Source organism: Crocuta crocuta, unplaced genomic scaffold, assembly GCF_008692635.1.
Source record: "Crocuta crocuta isolate KB4526 unplaced genomic scaffold, BGI_CrCroc_1.0 scaffold13, whole genome shotgun sequence".
Taxonomy (NCBI): domain Eukaryota; kingdom Metazoa; phylum Chordata; class Mammalia; order Carnivora; family Hyaenidae; genus Crocuta; species Crocuta crocuta.
In genome coordinates, this window is record NW_027530007.1 from 756879 (window position 1) to 773680 (window position 16802).

Consider the following 16802-nt stretch of genomic DNA (forward strand, 5'->3'; position numbering starts at 1 on the left):
CAGGGCTGAAAGCAGTCCGGGTCCTGTCTTCTCGTTCCTTTGAAGGTTTCAGCTCTGGCTCACTGTCACAGTCTCCAACACACACCTCAGTTCTTGGTGATCGCACCGTCCATACGACTGACGCCTCCCACCCCTGGCCTGCGGAGTCCTTCGCCTCTTCCTTTCCCGCCATCTTGCCCTTTGTCCCACCTGGCCCACCCACNGCCCCAGTTCTAGAGCCCACCCCCGTCTCCAGAGCTCCATGCCGGTGGTCTCTCCCCCATCGGACCGCATCCTCTGGCCCCACCACCCTCTGTCTCTCCCCTCCTTCCGCATACAGCCACCCCTTCGCACACCCTCACCCCTGGACCACGCGCCTCCTCCGCACAACGCGGATTACTGGTTTTCACCCTACTTCCGCACGGACAGCCTCGCTCCAAATGACCACCTTTGATCCCAAGTGGGTGCAAAGGCTGCTGGAGAACGAGACGAGATGCCTCCCCCTCCCTCCCAGATGCCAATTCACATGTTCTCCTCGGTCTTCAAACCCCTGTCACCTCTTCTCCCCTCCCCCCAGCTGACCTTGCTTTCTGCCGCTCTCACAAAATAGGGCAGCAGAAGAGAAATGCCTCCGTGTTCCTTATCAGCCAGCTTCCAGGACCTCCCCCCTCCCCCACCCCACCTCCGTCCTCTGCGGCCTATTTCCCAGGGGACCCTTCCCGACACTCCAGCCTCCCCAGGGAAAGCACCCAGCACCACTGTCCTCCGAAGGGCTGTTCTGGGCACCAGGACAGGCGCTCATGACCCCCACAGCCCCACAGCAGACTCAGGCCTGAACCTGAGCACAGAGCTTGGGGGCTGGGACACAGGCTATGGCGTGTCAGGACCACGTCCTTGCTCCATAAACCACCCCCCATCAGTACTTCCCCCTTCTTTACTAAATCATTCCCACAAGCACTTAATCAGGTGGTTATTTCTTCCAACTTTAAAAAACAGAGGGGCGCCTGGGTGGCTCAGTCGGTTGGTTGGGCATCTGACTTTGGCTCAGGTCATGATCTCGCAGTTCATGGGTTCTAGCCCTGTGTCAGGCTCTGTGCTGACAGCTCGGATCCTGGAGCCTGCTTCAGATTCTGTCTCCCTCTCTCTTGACCCTCCCCTGCTCATGCTGTCCCTCTCTCTCTCTCTCAGAAATAAATAAAACATTAAAAAAAAAAAACAAAAAAAAACAGAAAGCAGGGGCCCCTGGGTGGCTCAGTCGGTTAAGCGCCCAACTTCAGCTCGGGTCATGATCTCACGGTTCGTGAGTTCAAGCCCCGCATCCGGCTCTGTGCTGATGGCTTGGAGCCTGGACCCTGTTCAGATACTCTGTCCCCCTCTCTCTCTGTGTCCCCTCCCCATTCATGCTCTGTCTCTCTCTCTTTCTCAAAATGGAATGTTAAAAATAATAAAAAGAAAATAAAAAACAGAAAGCAAAACAACCAAAACAAAAACAACAAGAAACCTCACCACCACCCTTCTTGAGCTTCAGGTCCCAGGTCCTCTCTCCCTCACCCCACAGCCTAGTCTATTTCTCTCCCATCTCCATCTGTTGGCCTCACTGCAATGGAGTCACTTATATCAAGAACAGAATGGAGATGGTCACCGCAGGTGCATAGAGGACACTTAACCTAACCTTCCAGGAATGTACAGCTCTTCTCAGAAATCAGCAGAGGGCACCAGCCATCAAGTCTGTTCACGTGTCTCTGAATTTCCTTGTTCCTCTCACTTAGCCACCCTGGTCCAAATACGGGGGACCACCAGACAACCAACAGCTCTAAAAGCCAGATCACTTCCGTACATATCCCATAAAACCCCCTTACTCTTTGGGCAATCGGAACACACTGCTCCCGGAGCCCGGAGTTTCCTGGCTTGCAGGTTGGGGGCCCTGTGATTACTCAGTCTTTCCGCGTTGTTTTATTCAGGATGCTGAGTCTGGGTTTTGACTGGGTTTCCTTCCCTCCCTCCTGCCGGCCAGCTCCTTCCGGGTCACCTCTGCAGGTTCCTCCTCTTCAGAGCGCTTGCCTTCAAGGCCCCACAGCAGGGAGCCTGCCCGTTATGGAAATCAAGTGGTCCCGAACACAGCCGCGTCTGGTGGTTTAGTGGCTTGTCTCTGGCTGCTTTCTTGACACGATGGCAGAGGAGGTGTAACAGAGACCTTAAGGACCTCAGAGCCGAAAACATTTACTCTTTGGCCTTTAAGAAAGTTTTCTGCTCCCTGTCCTGCATCATTAGCCTTCAGTTACCTTATCGACCTCACCCCTAATCCCCCTTGCTTGCTCTGCTCCAAACGCACCTGCCTCCTTGCTGTTCTTCAAAAATGCTATGCATGTTCCCGCCTCAGGGCCTTTGCACTCGCTGTCCCCTCTGCCTGGAACTCTCTCTCCCTCTCTCCTTCAAGGCCTGTCTCAGACGTGGCAGTGAGCCCTTCCCTGAGGTTCTCCCAGACCGCAGCACCCTCTCCACTCCGTCCTCTCTTTTCCCTTCGTGGTTCTTCTCCAGAACTTGCCACCACCTAACAGACTAAAGAAAGTATGTTTGCTCCTATCCCTCCAGGGGTCTAGGAGCCACTGTTTGTTTTCTGCCCTGCAGTATTTGCAGCACCTGGAATAGTACTGGGCACATAACAGGGACTTCTACGCCATGTAAAATGAGCGACTGGACCTTGGTACACCTCATGCAGCCTTTAGGATACACCCTGTCATGGGGCGCCTGGGTGGCTTGGTCAGTTAAGCGCTCGACTTTGGCTCAGGTCATGATCTCACGGTTGGTGGGTTCGAGCCCCGCGTCGGGCTCTGTGCTGACAGCTAGCTCAGAGCCTGAAGCCTGTTTCAGATTCTGTGTCTCCCTCTCTCTCTGACCTTCCCCTGCTCACGCTGTCTCTCTCTCTCTCTCAGAAATAAATAAAACATTAAAAAAAAATTAAAAAAAAAAAAAGGATACACCCTGTCATTTAACCCTGAGAACTGGAGATGAGGAAGCTAGAACTTGAAGCGGCTACGTGCCCAGCCGGAAGCCTACAGCCGATCAGTGACTGCGGAGGGGCCACGGATGGAGGCGGGAGTGACTCCTGGCGCATGCTCATGACCAGGACTACCTGCCCCCCGCCTCCCAAGCTTTCCAAAGAAGACGTGAAATAGTTAATCCACAGTATCCCTTCCTACCTTTGGCGCCCCCGTCCCGTGGCGGGGCTCGCTGTTCACCTGTGTGCTCCTCACTCCCACCCTCTGGCCCCTGGCTACTCCACCCCCATCCCTAGCCAGTCAAGGGCATCAGGGCCTCTCTCCTCTTCCCACCCAAAGAACCGGTGGTCAGTTGTCCTGGCCTCTGGGACCCGACCTCCACCCAGCCTGGTTTGAGCCTGGACGGAACCTCCGGGGAGCGCTAATGACCCAGGCGGGTGGGGTGCGGGGACGTCAGAGAACACGCGGCCCAGCGGCCGCAGAACCTAGGGGCGCACGTGAGCGCGCCCGCAGGTGCCCGCGCGGTGCCCTACGGGGCGCAAGGGCGTCCACCCAGCGCGCATGCTCCGTGGCCCGAGTCTCGGCTCCGCCCCTCATCCGGGGGCGAAGCTCCAAGCTCATGGTCTCCCTCATGCANAACCCCTGAACCTGCCCGGAATCCACCCTACCCACCCCTCCAGCGCCTCATGAGGCCCAGTCACGCTGCCCTCTAAGCATTTGCCACCTGCGGCCTTTGACCATGCTGTTCCCTGCGAGCCCTGCCTTGCCTTTCCACCCTCAGTCTGGATTTCATGCTTGCTCCTTTCGGAGATGGGAGAGCAAAGAGAACACTTGGCCTCCCGGCAGATGACCTGTGACCCACCTGGGTGCCTCAGCTGTGTGTCTTAGGCAAGGTCAAGTCTCTGACCCTCGGGCTTCTCATCTGCAAAATGGGTGTGGTAACACCTCCTCTACTCTCTCATAGGTTTGAAGTGAGAACTTAATAAATGCCATAGAGCTTCAAGTCTAAAGCAATTCTTAAAGGAGGGGGTATTTATTACTTCCTGAGTCAGTGTGTCTAACATCTCCTCCTAAACCTAGTGGATTGAATCTTTTGTTATTTAGATCATGATGCTCTTTTAACTCAAATAGTGCTTTATGCCTTAAAGGCAAGTTGGTCTGCTACTGATTTAGCTACACCAGCTCTCTTTGATCATCATTTGCCTGGTTTAACTTAAAAAATGTTTTTAAATTATTTTTTTAAATGTTTATTTTTGAGGGACAGAGAGAGCGTGAACAGGGGACGGGCAGAGAGAGAGGGAGGAGAGAGAGAGGGAGACACAGAATCCAAAGGAGGCTCCAGGCTCTGAGCTGTCAGCACAGAGCCCTACACGGGACTTGAACCCAGGAATTGAGAGATCATGACCTGAGCCAAAGTCGGACACTTAACCAACTGAAGCACCCAGGCACCCCTAAAGTTTTGTTTTGTTTTGTTTTTAAAGATCTATTTTTAAGTAATCTCTTCACCCGTCATGGGGCTTGAACTCAACCCTGAGATCAAGAGTCCTGTGCTCTGGGGCTCCTGTGTGGCTCAGTCGGTTAGGTGTGGGACTTCGGCTCAGGTCATGATCTCGCGGTTTGTGGGTTCGAGCCCCGCACCGGGCTCTGTGCTGACAGCTCAGAGCCTGGAGCCTGCTTCAGATTCTGTGTCTCTCCCCCTCTTTCTGCCCCTGCCCCACTCATGCTCTATCTCTCTCTGTCTCTCAAAAATAAATAAATGTTAAAGAGTCCTGCGCTCTACAGACTGAGCCAGCCAGGCACCCTTGGCTGGTTTCACTTTTTTCATTCTTGTACTTTCAGCTTTCCTGTGTCCATATAGTTTAGCTGTGTCTTTTATAAATATAACAGATCTGGAAGTTTCCAGAAAATCATTTACAAAGGTATGATCATGACGTGTGTATATGAAAACATTTATTTGTGTGTTAGCTAATGGTCAAACTTCATATTTCTTCTCCTCTCTTGCCTTTTTAAAAGTTGCTCAAACAGCAGCAACAAAAGAGTTGATCAAGGCTTTCTGTTTCTTCCTTTTTCCCCCTTCAACAGTGTCTTGGAAATTACACATTCTATTTCTAGTCTTTCAGTGGTTATCCAAGACATTAATTTCACAAAGCCTAAAGTTAATCCAGTGTTTACTCTCCTTCCAGACAGAAAAAGTCTTTATTACACTTTGTGCTTGCTCAGCAACTCCTGAAGCATACCTGAAAAAACAATATATTTTTTTTTTTTAACACTAAACCACATTTACTGTTTCCTTTGTGTAAGTCAGATCTTCCTCATGGAAAAATGTCCTTCTTTCACAAGAAGGTTCTTCATACGTTTCTGTATCAAAGGTCTGTTAGTGATAAACCTTATTGTCATTTCTCTGAATACGCCTTTATTTTCCTCATTCCTGAAAGATAACTCATACTTCACAATTTCAGGTTTACGTTATTTTTCACATCACTTTGGAAATATTCTCCTGTGTTGTTGTTGAGATATCAATGCCAGTGTAAGTGTCATTTCTTTTAGAACATATTTTCTACCTGGTTGCTTTTGGGATTTTATTTTTTAATTAAAAACAATTGTTTTTTTCTTTTTTAAAAAAAATTTTAAATGTTTTATTTATTTCTGAGAGACAGCGTGAGCAGGGGAGGGTCATAGAGAGAGGGAGACACAGAATCTGAAACAGCCTCCAGGCTCTGAACTGGCTGTCAGCACAGAGCCCGACGTGGGGCTTGAACCCACAAACCGTGAGATCATGACCTGAGCCGAAGTTATATGCTTAACCGACTGAGCCACCCAGGTGCCCCAAAAACAATTTTTTAGGGGCACCTGGTGGCTCAGTCAGTTAAGCGTTCAACTTCGCTCAGGTCATGACCTCATGGTCTGTGAATTCGAGCCCGGCATTGGGCTCTGCACTGATTGCTTAGAGCCTGGAGCCTGCTTCAGATTCTGTGTGTGTGTCTCTCTCTGCCCCTTCCCTGCCTGTGCGCACCCCTTCTTTCTTTCTTTCTCTCAAAAATAAACATTTAAAAAGAATTTTTAAAAAGTAATCTCTACTTCCAACATGGGGCTTGAACTCACAACCTTGAGGTCAGGAGTGGCAGGCTCTACTGACTGAGCCAGCCAGGTGCTCTGTTTTTGGGATCTTAATGTTCATCTTTGGTGTATATTTTTATGAAGCACTTACTGGGTGCTGAGCTGTTCCAGGGGCCAAAGATTAAGCAACGATGAGCAAAGCTTTAATAAGATGACTATAAATGTGGATTTCTTCTCTTTTGGGATTGTCTGGCTTTCTGAATCTGAGGCTTGGTATCTTTCCACTTTGGAAAATTCTCTGCTGTAATTCCTTTGAATGTTGCCTCCCTCCCAGGGACTCCTTCAGAACTCTGATATAGAAGAGATGAGAAGATTGGCCCTTCTCATTCTATCCCTTGTTTCTTAACCTCTCTTATTTTGTGCTTTTTGCTACATTCTGACTAATTCCTTCAAATATATCTTCAAGGCTACTGATTCTCTCTTCTGCTGTATCTATTCTATGAATTGGGTCATTCATATCCATTGAGTTTCTAAATGTTCATTTGTAGAAGTTCTATTTATTTCCTTTTAAATTCTGCCCGGCACCCCAGTGTTCACATTGTCATATTCTGGCCCTAAAGTCAACAAGTCTCCACGTGCCCTTGACCAAGTCTTCTCTTTGTGGGCCTGTGTCCCCAGCTGTGAAATAAGCTGGAGGTAGGAGATAATTTTCCATATTGTGCCCTGGGGGCCCTGCCTCAGAGCGGTGGAGGCGGTGGTGGTGCTGGTGTGCTCGGTCAGACTGGCCATGTCCTATTCCCTGGGTTTTTTCAAGTTTTATTTTTATTTTTGAGAGAGAGCGAGAGTGGGGGAGAGGAAGAGAGAGAGGATCCCAAGCAACCTCCACACTCAGGGCAGAGCCTGATGCAGGGCTCGATCCCACAACCTTGAGATTGTGACCTGAGCTGAAATCAAGAGCCAGATGCCTAACCGACTGAGCCACCCAGGTGTCCCTGGGTAAGATTTCTTTTGAACAAAGGATTTGAAATTTTAAAAAACTTCTTAAACCGCTAGGCTATGGGAGCGTTAAGCTCCCTTCAAGTTCAAGTCTGTGGTTCTGAGTTTAGCTCTTGGATATGATAATGTTTTATAATAACGTGTTGGCTCTGTCCATAGTCACTAGACTAATAGGTATGAATGTAAGTCCTCGACTACCTGAAGAACTGGACCCTCAGGTCTGCTGCTGCCAGTGAGGAAAACCTGTTTTTTGCTTCCTGACTAGTTTTTCAAAACTTGTAGAAAGCACTCAATAAACATTTAGAGGACTAATAATAAATGAATAAGCAAATGGGTGGTCAGACAGACTGGTGATGGGGCTCAGTACTTGCCGCCCCCAAAACATGGCACCTGAGCATCTTAACCTGAGCATTTGGAAAAACGACAGAAACAGGAAAGTCACTCTGACCCCATCCCCTGTCGTTTCCTGAAACAGGTTCTAAATCTCATACCGGGAGGAGAGAAGACATTCTTATCACCAGAAACAGGAAATGTATGACCAAGAAACCTGTATAAACCAACCTTGTTCAATGAACCCTTGAAGAAGTATCTTCCTGGATACTTCACCGTTCACTACCCCAGCCCAACCCCTTTGTCCTGTCAGTTCTTCGCACATTTGCTTCTTTTATTTTTTAAAAGTGTATATTTATTTTTGAGGTGGGGGAGGGGCAGAGAGAAAAGGAGACAGAGGATCCAAAGCAGGCTCTGTGCTGGAGACCCCCACTACCCACCCACCGATGTGAGGCTCGAACTCACGAACCTCGAGATCATGACCTGAGCCGAGGCCACTCAACCGAGCCACCCCGGCGCCCCGCTCACACATTTATTTCTGTGTGTGAAACGTGTAAAAGCATCCTGCTCTCGTCACTTCTTCAGGCCTTCCTTCTCTTGTGAAGGTTCTCACAGACGCGTAAATGTTCTATAAAATGGACTCGCTTTTCTCCGGTTAATCTTGTCAGCTCACTTCTCAGACCCAGCCAGTGACCCTACGAGGGTTGAGGGAAACTCTTTCCTCACGTACACCGGTCACTCCCTCCCTTTCTCTGAATAGTTAACCTGGTAACACACGTAATGATGTGACACATTTTCAGACCTCACTAATCCCTGAGTCAGGCACTGTTATTACCCAACTTTTCAGATGAGGAAACCGAGTCACCATGAGGTTAGGAGACAGCCAGTCACGGGGTGCAGTAGGGATTGGACCAAGGCTTGCTGGCTCTAGGGCTGTTTGGGAGGGAGCCTGGGAGAGTTGGAACTTGCAGGCTGTTCTGGAGACTCGTCAGATCGGCCTAAGGCAGGGGCCCCTGCACGTATGGCGGTCTCTGGTCTAGTTTTGGCCAATAGGAGCGGACCGTGATTTCACCAGGGACAAGGAGGGCTTGTCTCTGGCTCCCTCATCTGGAAGGTTCAGCTTTGGGTAAACAAGAAATACCAGGATTTGGGGACTAGACAAGCGGCTTCAGCCCTCACCAGCTGGAGACCAGAGGTGGAAGGAATCTGCTTCCTGGGATGGACAGTTTCTAGAACGGCAGACACTAGAGACTAAAATACAGAGTATTTCCAAGTCTCCACAGAAGGCCGTCTTCTTGAAAGAACACGGTGGTGAGAAGATCTGGTTGGAAGCCCCATTTCCTCAGTGTGGCCTGTCTGGCCTTTCCCCGAACCTGACCTTCCTGCCACCCCCCTTCCCGGTCAGTGGCAGCTCTAGCCCCAAGCTGCTCAGGCCCCAAACCGTGCAATCGTGGACTCTGCTTTCTCTCTTCTGTCCGGTGAATCCCGCTGCTCTGCCTTCAAAACATACCCCTGAGCTGCCCTGTGGGGAAAGGCAGTCTCTTGCATGCTCTCTTTTTTATTTTAGTTTTTTTTTTAATGTTTATTTTACTTTTGAGAGAGAGAGAGAGAAAGGGAGACATAGATTCGGAAGCAAGTTCCAGGCTCCGAGCTGTCAGCACAGAGTCCGACGCGGGACTTGAACCCACGAACCACGAGACCATGAGCTGAGCTGAGGTCCGGTGCTCAGCCGACTCCACCCGGGCGCCCCTTGCATGCTCTTTCGACCCCATGTGCCCGATTAACAGTGGACCTTGAGGCTAGAACACTTCCTTACCAAGAAATAAAGAGCCCATGCAGCCTGTGCTGACCTTGTCACCGAATGTGGGAATATCTCTCCCTCTTTCAGGCCCAAGGTTTGCGCTTTTGTTCTGCTTAAGCATGTGTGCCGTAGGGCGCCCGGCCAAGTCCACTGCTACATCTGACCTCTCAGGGAGGGGAGCGTCCTGCCACCATGGCAGGGGGGGGTGGGGAGGGTGAGCCACTTGTCCCGCGTTGGTTACTGGCAGAGGCCCACTGGCCACGGGGGACTGAGACCCACCACCCAGGCTGATCTTGCTGCCTCTTCCCGGCATGAGTGAAGCGTGCTCCGTGCACCGCTTGACCGCGTCGCTTTGTGTGGTGCCTCTGATCACAGGATGCAGCGGCCAGAGCGGTCTGGTGTCCTCCCCCGGAACTGATAACTGGTGCGTGGTGTGCTGCTCAGCGTGGCCACTTGTCACCACCCCCACCACTACCTCCCAGTCCAAGCCACCAACGTTGTCCTTTTAGAGTGTAAGTCAGATTGTGTCCCGTTCTGCCCAAAGCCCTCCAGCGGCCTCCGTCTCACTCAGAAAAAGCCAAAGTCCAGGGCGCCTGGGTGGCTCAGTCAGTTAAGTGTCCGACTTCGGCTCAGTTCATAAACTCGCGGTTTGTGGGTTCGAGCCCCGCATCGGGCTCTGTGCTGACAGCTCAGAGCCTGGAACCTGCTTCAGATTCTGTCTCCCTCTCTCCCTGCCCACCCCCCCCCTTCTCTCTCCAAAATAAACATTAAAAAAAAAAAAAAAAGCTGAAGTCCTTAAAATGACCTACTAACCCTTTGCCAGCTGCTCCCTGCTGCCTTTCTGACATCATTCCTTCATCCGTCCCTTGGCTCCAGCCCCTTGGCCTCCTGACCGTGTCCAGAAAGGCTGGGCAGGCACACACCTACTCAAGCCTTCCTATGAGCTGTTCCCCTCCTGCACCTCCTGCCAAATGCAATCTCCTGGCGCTTGAGCGTTTTTTTCTTTCTGATTCTGGTGTCCCCAGCCTCTAGAAGACTCCCAGTCCCCATAGGCTCCTGTTGAACGGATGTTAGAATATCAGTTTTGAGACATGCTGCGTGGAAAGGCAGCACCCGCTGGTGGCCCTCACTGCCTCTGGACCTCTGATGGCTCCCCTCTTGCAGGATGTTCCTCCGGCTCCTGGGGCCACTTGGCCCGCATGGTCAGGAATCGAGTAGCCTGGAAGTTTAAGTCCCTGTCCCCCACCCTCAGAGCAGCCCCTGGTTTGCACCCTCGCTTTGCACCAAGTCACACACTGCATTCAGGGTCCACTTCTGGGGACCCCCACCTAAGAGAGGAGCCTTCCTCTGCCCCCTGTAAAGATCCGCTCAGACTTGAGGGGCCTCTGAATATACTATCCCCTCTGCCTGACACAGGCTCTCTCAGCTGTCCCCCTCACCCCCACTGCATCCGCCTCACCTTTTCATTCCCTTCGGAAACCTGACCTATTTGCAACATACACAACGGAGCATGCCCAGTGCAAGCCAGCCATGTGCCAGGAACGGGGAGAAACAGGAGAATTGGAACTTGGGTTTTAGTCCCAATCCTCGAAGGCCACGCCCCTCTCCAACCTAAGGCTGCCTCAACCATGAACTTGAGGGGTGCTTCCTTTTAGTCTACGCTTTATACTTCACCACATGTACCCTCATGAACAACATACAGTGTTGCTTGGAGGTTTTTAAATGCATGCTAACACTTTCATATTGCACACGCCGTCTGCAATCTGTTTTGCTCACAACGGGGCGACCAAGGTCCATAGAAATAGGTCCGGGGCGCCTGGGTGGCTCAGTTGGTTGAACGTCCGACTCCTTTTTTTTAAACAATCTTTTAATATTTATTTATGAGAGAGAGATTGTGAGTAGGGGAGGGGCAGAGAGAGGGAGACACAGAATCCAAAGCAGCATCCGACTCTTGATTTTGGCTCAGGTCATGATCTTGCAGTTTGTGAGATTGAGACCCATGATGGGCTCTGCACTGACAGCAAGGAGCCTGCTTGTGATTCTCTCTCTCTGCCCCTCCCCTGCTTGCACTCTCACAAAATACATAAACTTAAAAAGAAAAAAAGAAATATTTATTCATTCGAACTGCTGAACCATATCCACAGAATGAATGTACCCTGGATTATCGATCTGTCCCCTTCTGACAGTGAAGCTATTCCCAGTTTTCCTATGGCTGCAGCCGCTCACCGTCCCTTGGTCCAGAGCACAAGCTCATTCCCAGTGGGAATGTTCCCTTCGGGGGGCTCTTGCCTCCTGACAGCGGACCCCTAATGTCTGTTTCCTGCGAGCAGGCACCAGGGTTCAGCCCTGCAGCCCCAGGCCCTTGCTTAGCAGCAGCAGGCACTGAGCCCCTCTGGACAGATGGACACAGGAGGATGGTGGGGTTGTGCACTAGGCCCTGATCTCTTGGTGCCGGGGACAAGCCAGGATGGCCCAGGGAGGCCCAGGCACGTGAGGCCCAGAAATCGCCACTCAGTCCAGTCAGAGTGGAGTGGGACCCTGGCCACGGGGCGCTTGGGGCTTCTGGACACGTGTTGGTCCCGGTCAGCCCTGACACCAAAAGACGGGGGTCTGCCGGGGAGATGTCACCCTTCACCTACTGACCCAACATCGTCACAGGCTCACAGCAACCCACCAATGCTGCCATCACTCGGGAGCTTTCCAAGGGCCAGGCACTGCTTCCTGTAGCATCTCCCTCCGGGCGGCCACTTACCCTTTTCCAGAAGACGCTGAGGTCAGAGACGTTAAGTTGCCCAAAGGCACACAGCCAGGAAGTGGCAGAGAGGGATTCAAACCGATACCCGAGTCATCTGATTCAGAGACACGGATGCCCGTCTGCCACACCGAAAAGGGCCCTCCTCCGCCCGGGCCTCGGCTAGGCCAAAGCTGGGTGCACAGCAGGCCTGGCTGGTCGTGAGCCCAGGCTTGCTGCTGCCACAGCAGAACGGGCAGCTAAGCCCCGGTTCCCAGGGGATTCAAAGGACACATCTTCTCAGGAATGACAGGTCCAGGACCCAGCCTGGCTGGGAGATTAAACGTGGCTCGAAACACATCCAGCTACAGATTCCCCAAACTTTAATGCCACGGCTCTGGGAAGGGCAGCTGGAGGCTGGGGAGGGTCTTGGGTGCTGCCCACGCCTCCTGCCTCCGGCCCCAAGGTCCCCAAGCACCGAGTTACCAGGCAGTGAGCAGTGCAGGGACCTCACTCCCACGCCGCACCGCTCCCGGGGCTGAGGGCTGAGCACGACCCACAGCTCTAGGAGCTTCTGACAGTGGGATGAACAAACTGCGGGCCAGGCCTGGCTCAGGCGTGGCTCGGCCTGGGGCTGCACGAGCCGGTGAGGAAAGAGACCACGGTTCCCAGCCTCGGGGAGAGGAGGCCTCAGGGAGTCTGGGACGGGTATGCATGGGGCTCCTGGGCACTCAGGGCGCCTGATTCAGGCAACCCCGATGATGAGGAACAGGAGAACACAGTTCGGGGGGAGGGGGGTCAGAAACGTCTCTAGAACACCATCCAAGGCACAAGGAAGGCGGTGCAGGCCGAGCCGCCTCCGCGGTCTGTTACACTGGGCCCCCCAGGCTTCAGTACCCTTGCGGGCCGTGACCCCTGCCCTCCAAGCCTCCAAAAGGGTCTGCGGGCGCCTCTGGTGAGTCAATCGTCTGGTAGTCGCTGCGCTCCTGTGATGGTCCAAGGACACCTGGTGGNGAGACATTCTACTGAGTCCAAACCAAGACGCACCCACACCCGCCAGGAAGGGTGATGGTGGCAGCACTGCCCCCTGCGCTTTCAGCACGTGTGCAGCCAATCCTCCCATAACCCCACACAGCAGGCATTTTGTTGCCTCCATTTTACAGATGGGGCAACTGGGGGTCAGAGAGATGAGGTGACGTGCCCACAAGCAGGGAGCTTGAAGCTGGGGACACTGAGAGTCAAGCCAAGGCAGCACGAGCCCAAAGCCAGCACTCTGGGCCACTGCGCTCTGCCCTTTCCCGAGCAGTGCGCGCTTAGCAACCTGAGCAGAGGGTGCCCGGCCCTGGGCCCACAGGCTCCTCTCCGAGGCACAGCGGACACCGTGTTACTGTATCCAGAGGCCCAGGGCTGGCAGAGCCGTAGAGCCCAGAGCGCTGGGCTGGGGGTGCTGGTAGGTGGCAGGGCTCTAGGTGCCCGTGGCCTCACTCCCATCCCTGCCCTGCACATTTGTCCCCTGATCCGGAGCAAATCCCGAGGATGGTGGCCGTGCCAGCTCCCTCTTCTGTCCAATGGAAGGAATGTTATTTTCTTCCCCCAACCCCCACCCCCACCNGGAGGCCACAGGCCCCTGGGCGCGTCAGGGGTCCCTCTGGGCCTTTCTTCTTAGGAGAAAACAGTACAAGATCACCCCTCACCCTCTCCCCACCTGTCTGAGAGAGAGAAAGGAGATGAGATGCTGGAGAGAACAGGAAAATGGCCTGGCCACTGTGAGAAGGGGTACAGCTCAAAGACGGTGTTGCAGGGGCAGCGGTGGCCCAGGCGGGGGTGACAGCCATGTCGGCAGGGAGAGCACCCATGGCTCAGCCGAGGCTCCCACGGCCCACGCCATCAGTGCCTTCTCCCTTGGCCACCCACACCCCACACGGGAGGAGGGGGGGCTCTAGGGGTGGGGCTGGGTAGCTGCCACCGCCCCGAGCTGCCTCGGAACGGGGGCGCACCCAGCTGCATCTGTGCTGGGGCTAAGAGGGGGGTCTGGTCGCCGCCCCCACTCTGCCCGCAGCCGGACGCCGGGGAAAGCTCCCAGCAGGCTGGGATGGGAGCACTGGGCTCCTGCAGCGGAAATCGGAGCTCGTATACCTTCTAGCCTGGGGGTCGGTGTCCACGCCACACCCCTCCTTGCACCTCGAGCCCTTGGCCCCAGGGCCAGGTCGGCTCCCGTGGGCAGGGGCTGTGGGTCAGGCTAGGCAGGGTCCCAGGACACGGGACGGCTCTGCCGGCACCTGGGCCGGGGAGGTGACGGTGAGGGAGCAGGCCGCAGGCGGTGGCCTCACCAATATGGAGCAGGAGCTCACCCCCGCGCTGCCGGTACATGTGGTAGATGAAGCAGCAGGACAGCGGCTTGAGGAGCAGGCTGAGGATGGCCATGCCGGCACCGAAGCGCTCCGTGTCCGAGAAGCCAGTCCGCTGGTAGAAGATGCTGATGTGGACGATGTCCAGGAAGATGGTGGCCGCCAAGCCACCCAGAAACTGCAAGACAGGTCAGGCGCAGGGCCCGTGGTGACCACGTGCCACCAGGGTTTATGAGACCACTGACACCATATCATGCCCTTACGTCCCCCCCCCGCCCCCCACCATACACCAGCCCAGAGCTCTGTCTGTGCCCTTCTGTGTCCTTAGGCTTTGCTAGAAAACACGTCAGCAAGCAGGCAGACCCTGTGGACGAGATGCCTGACCGAGGACTGCAGCACCGGGCGTGGGGACATGGGGACCCAGTCTGGACCTAGCTGTGGCTCCACCAGAGCCCCAACCCCCACCTGTTACCCTTGAGGCCATGATGGGGCACAAGGCTTGGCTCCAGACCTCCGAGATGGAAGGAGTTCACCCAATGTGTCTCCAGGTGCCAGAGTGCTCACCGCCCCTTAGGGAGTCGTGGGTGTCCGGAAGCTCCCCATGACAGAGTTCAGCAGGGCTGTGTCCACTCTGACCTCACGAAGTAGAAGAGCTCCCCTCTGCATGGGTCTCCCAGCCACAGCCCCAGGGGGACCCTACCCGTGCCTGTCTCAGGGAAAGCAGTGAGCAGACTCGGGGCTCTCTGGGCCAGGCAGACCGACATAGGCCAGGCTAGTGAAGACACACGCGGGCTGGTAGCCTGGGCGGGCTTATTCACAAGACTTTAGAAAATGGAGGGGGCACCTGGGTGGCTCAGTCGGTTAAGCATCTGACCAGCTCAGGTCATGAGCTCGCGGTCTGGGAGTTCGAGCCCTGAGTTAGGCTCTGTGCTGACTGCTCAGAGCCTGGAGCCTGTTTCAGATTCTGTATCTCCCTCTCTCTCTGCCCCTCTCCGGCTCATGCTGTCTCTCTTGCTCTCAAAAATAAATAAAACTTAAAAATAAGTTAAAAAAAGAAAAGAAAATGGAAAATGAGGGCACAAGGAAGAAAGAGGATTGGGATAGGTGAGGGGGAGACCGCGGGGGCCAGGACCACCCTGAAGCCCCACCCCATAACCAGTCTTCTCCTCGCTGCTTCCCCCTCCCCTCCCTCCTCCCCCACCTCACCAGACTTATGGCATCGATGGAGTCCCGCTGAGCAACGGCCCACACGCCCAAGGCCAGGATGGTGAAGTTGGCCCAGGGATAGGGGCCCCCGAATGCTATGCAGCCCCTGCGGGAAGAAGCACCGGAGTCACATGAGGTGACTGCCCCGTAGATGCCCGCCCCTTCTCGCTCCCAGGCCTCAGGGCCCTCTGATGAGAGGCTACTGTCTCCCAGGCCACCGGGCCTCCCCAGCTGTGCACAAACAAATCCCCTTGGCTTTACATCCTGAACGGATCCCGAATCCGGCCACGTCCCTCCAACTCCAAAACACCACCCTCTCCTGCCGGGATTTATCTCCGTGGCCTCTGCCCACTGCTCTTTTAATTCCATTCCTGCCCTTCCAGGGGCAACGATGTTGCTCTTCTGCTAAGAATTCTCCAACAGTTTCCCGCCCCACTTGCAGTAAAATACAGACTCTTCCCACGGCCTAAGGAGGCCTGTGGGATCCAGCCCATGACACAGACTCCCTTACAGCCAAGCCCGTGCTGTGCCCTCTACCCTGAAATTGGCCCTGTTGTGTTACTTTAGTCTCAGCCCAATCATTACCTCTGAACTCTTTCCCCGACCGCCTAATTTTAATACCACGTTGTCACTTTCTAACGCAATGCCTGCCCTATCTTATGTTCTGGGCTTTTGTTATCAACTACCAACGAATGTGTTCACTTGATGAAACTATGTTAGGATTAGTCCCTGCTAGTGACTGGCACAGTTCTAGATGCTTTAAATGAACTCATTTATGTGCATTCATGTTCACAATTCTAGAAAGGAAGCACAAATCATTATCCTCATTTTAAAGATGAGGGAAGTGAGGCACAGAGAGAGCAAGTTACGTGCCCAAGGCCACACAGCTTCTAAGTGGTGGAGCCGGGATTTGAACTCAGACAGCGTGGCCCCAGAGGCCGTGCTCTTACCAGCCGGATTCACCTGGCTTCGGCTGCCCCAGCACACAGTGGGGTGCTTCATAAACGTCAACGACACCCAGGTGTACCATACAGCAAACACGTGCAAACCAGCTAAGTGTAGAGTGTGGCTAGGCTTGACAGTCTTTGAATAGATGACCCGATTTTTTGGTTTTAAGAAGCTAGGGCTGGGGCCCCTGCCCAGACCGACCAACTCCAAATCTTAGGGAGTGGGACTGAGAAAGCTGTATTTTGTTTGACCTTGCTTTCCAAAGTCTTTAACCATGACTTTCACTGTTTGCATTATTCACCACCATTTACGTGGGCAGTGTCCCTTGAAGTCTGCAAACTATACACAGACACTCAACCGTTTCCAGCCCTGGTTTGGCAGAGAACCACCCTCCCCCTCCCACCCAC

General features: G+C 53.7%; 2 protein-coding genes across 3 annotated transcripts in view; both read right to left on the bottom strand.

Moving 5' to 3' along the window:
• CUNH1orf167 (chromosome unknown C1orf167 homolog) overlaps positions 1 to 2305 on the bottom strand; it is a 22309-nt gene extending 20004 nt beyond the window's left edge. Inside the window, 1 exon segment of the mRNA XM_077763963.1 lies at positions 1839 to 2305. The gene's annotated coding sequence lies outside the window, so the exon portion shown is untranslated.
• Positions 2306 to 11251: 8946 nt separating this feature from the next.
• Positions 11252 to 16802, bottom strand: part of AGTRAP (angiotensin II receptor associated protein) — a 7016-nt gene continuing 1465 nt past the window's right edge. The window contains exons 2-4 of one of the 2 annotated variants that reach the window (XM_077763795.1): positions 15448 to 15553; positions 14245 to 14419; positions 11252 to 12899 (exon numbers count right to left, since the gene is read on the bottom strand). In XM_077763795.1, coding sequence (XP_077619921.1) covers positions 12784 to 12899; positions 14245 to 14419; positions 15448 to 15553 — 397 coding nt within the window. In that variant the 3' untranslated portion in view covers positions 11252 to 12783. Of the gene's footprint in view, positions 12900 to 14223; positions 14420 to 15447; positions 15554 to 16802 lie in introns of both variants that reach the window. The other variant, XM_077763794.1, reaches the window with a different exon arrangement.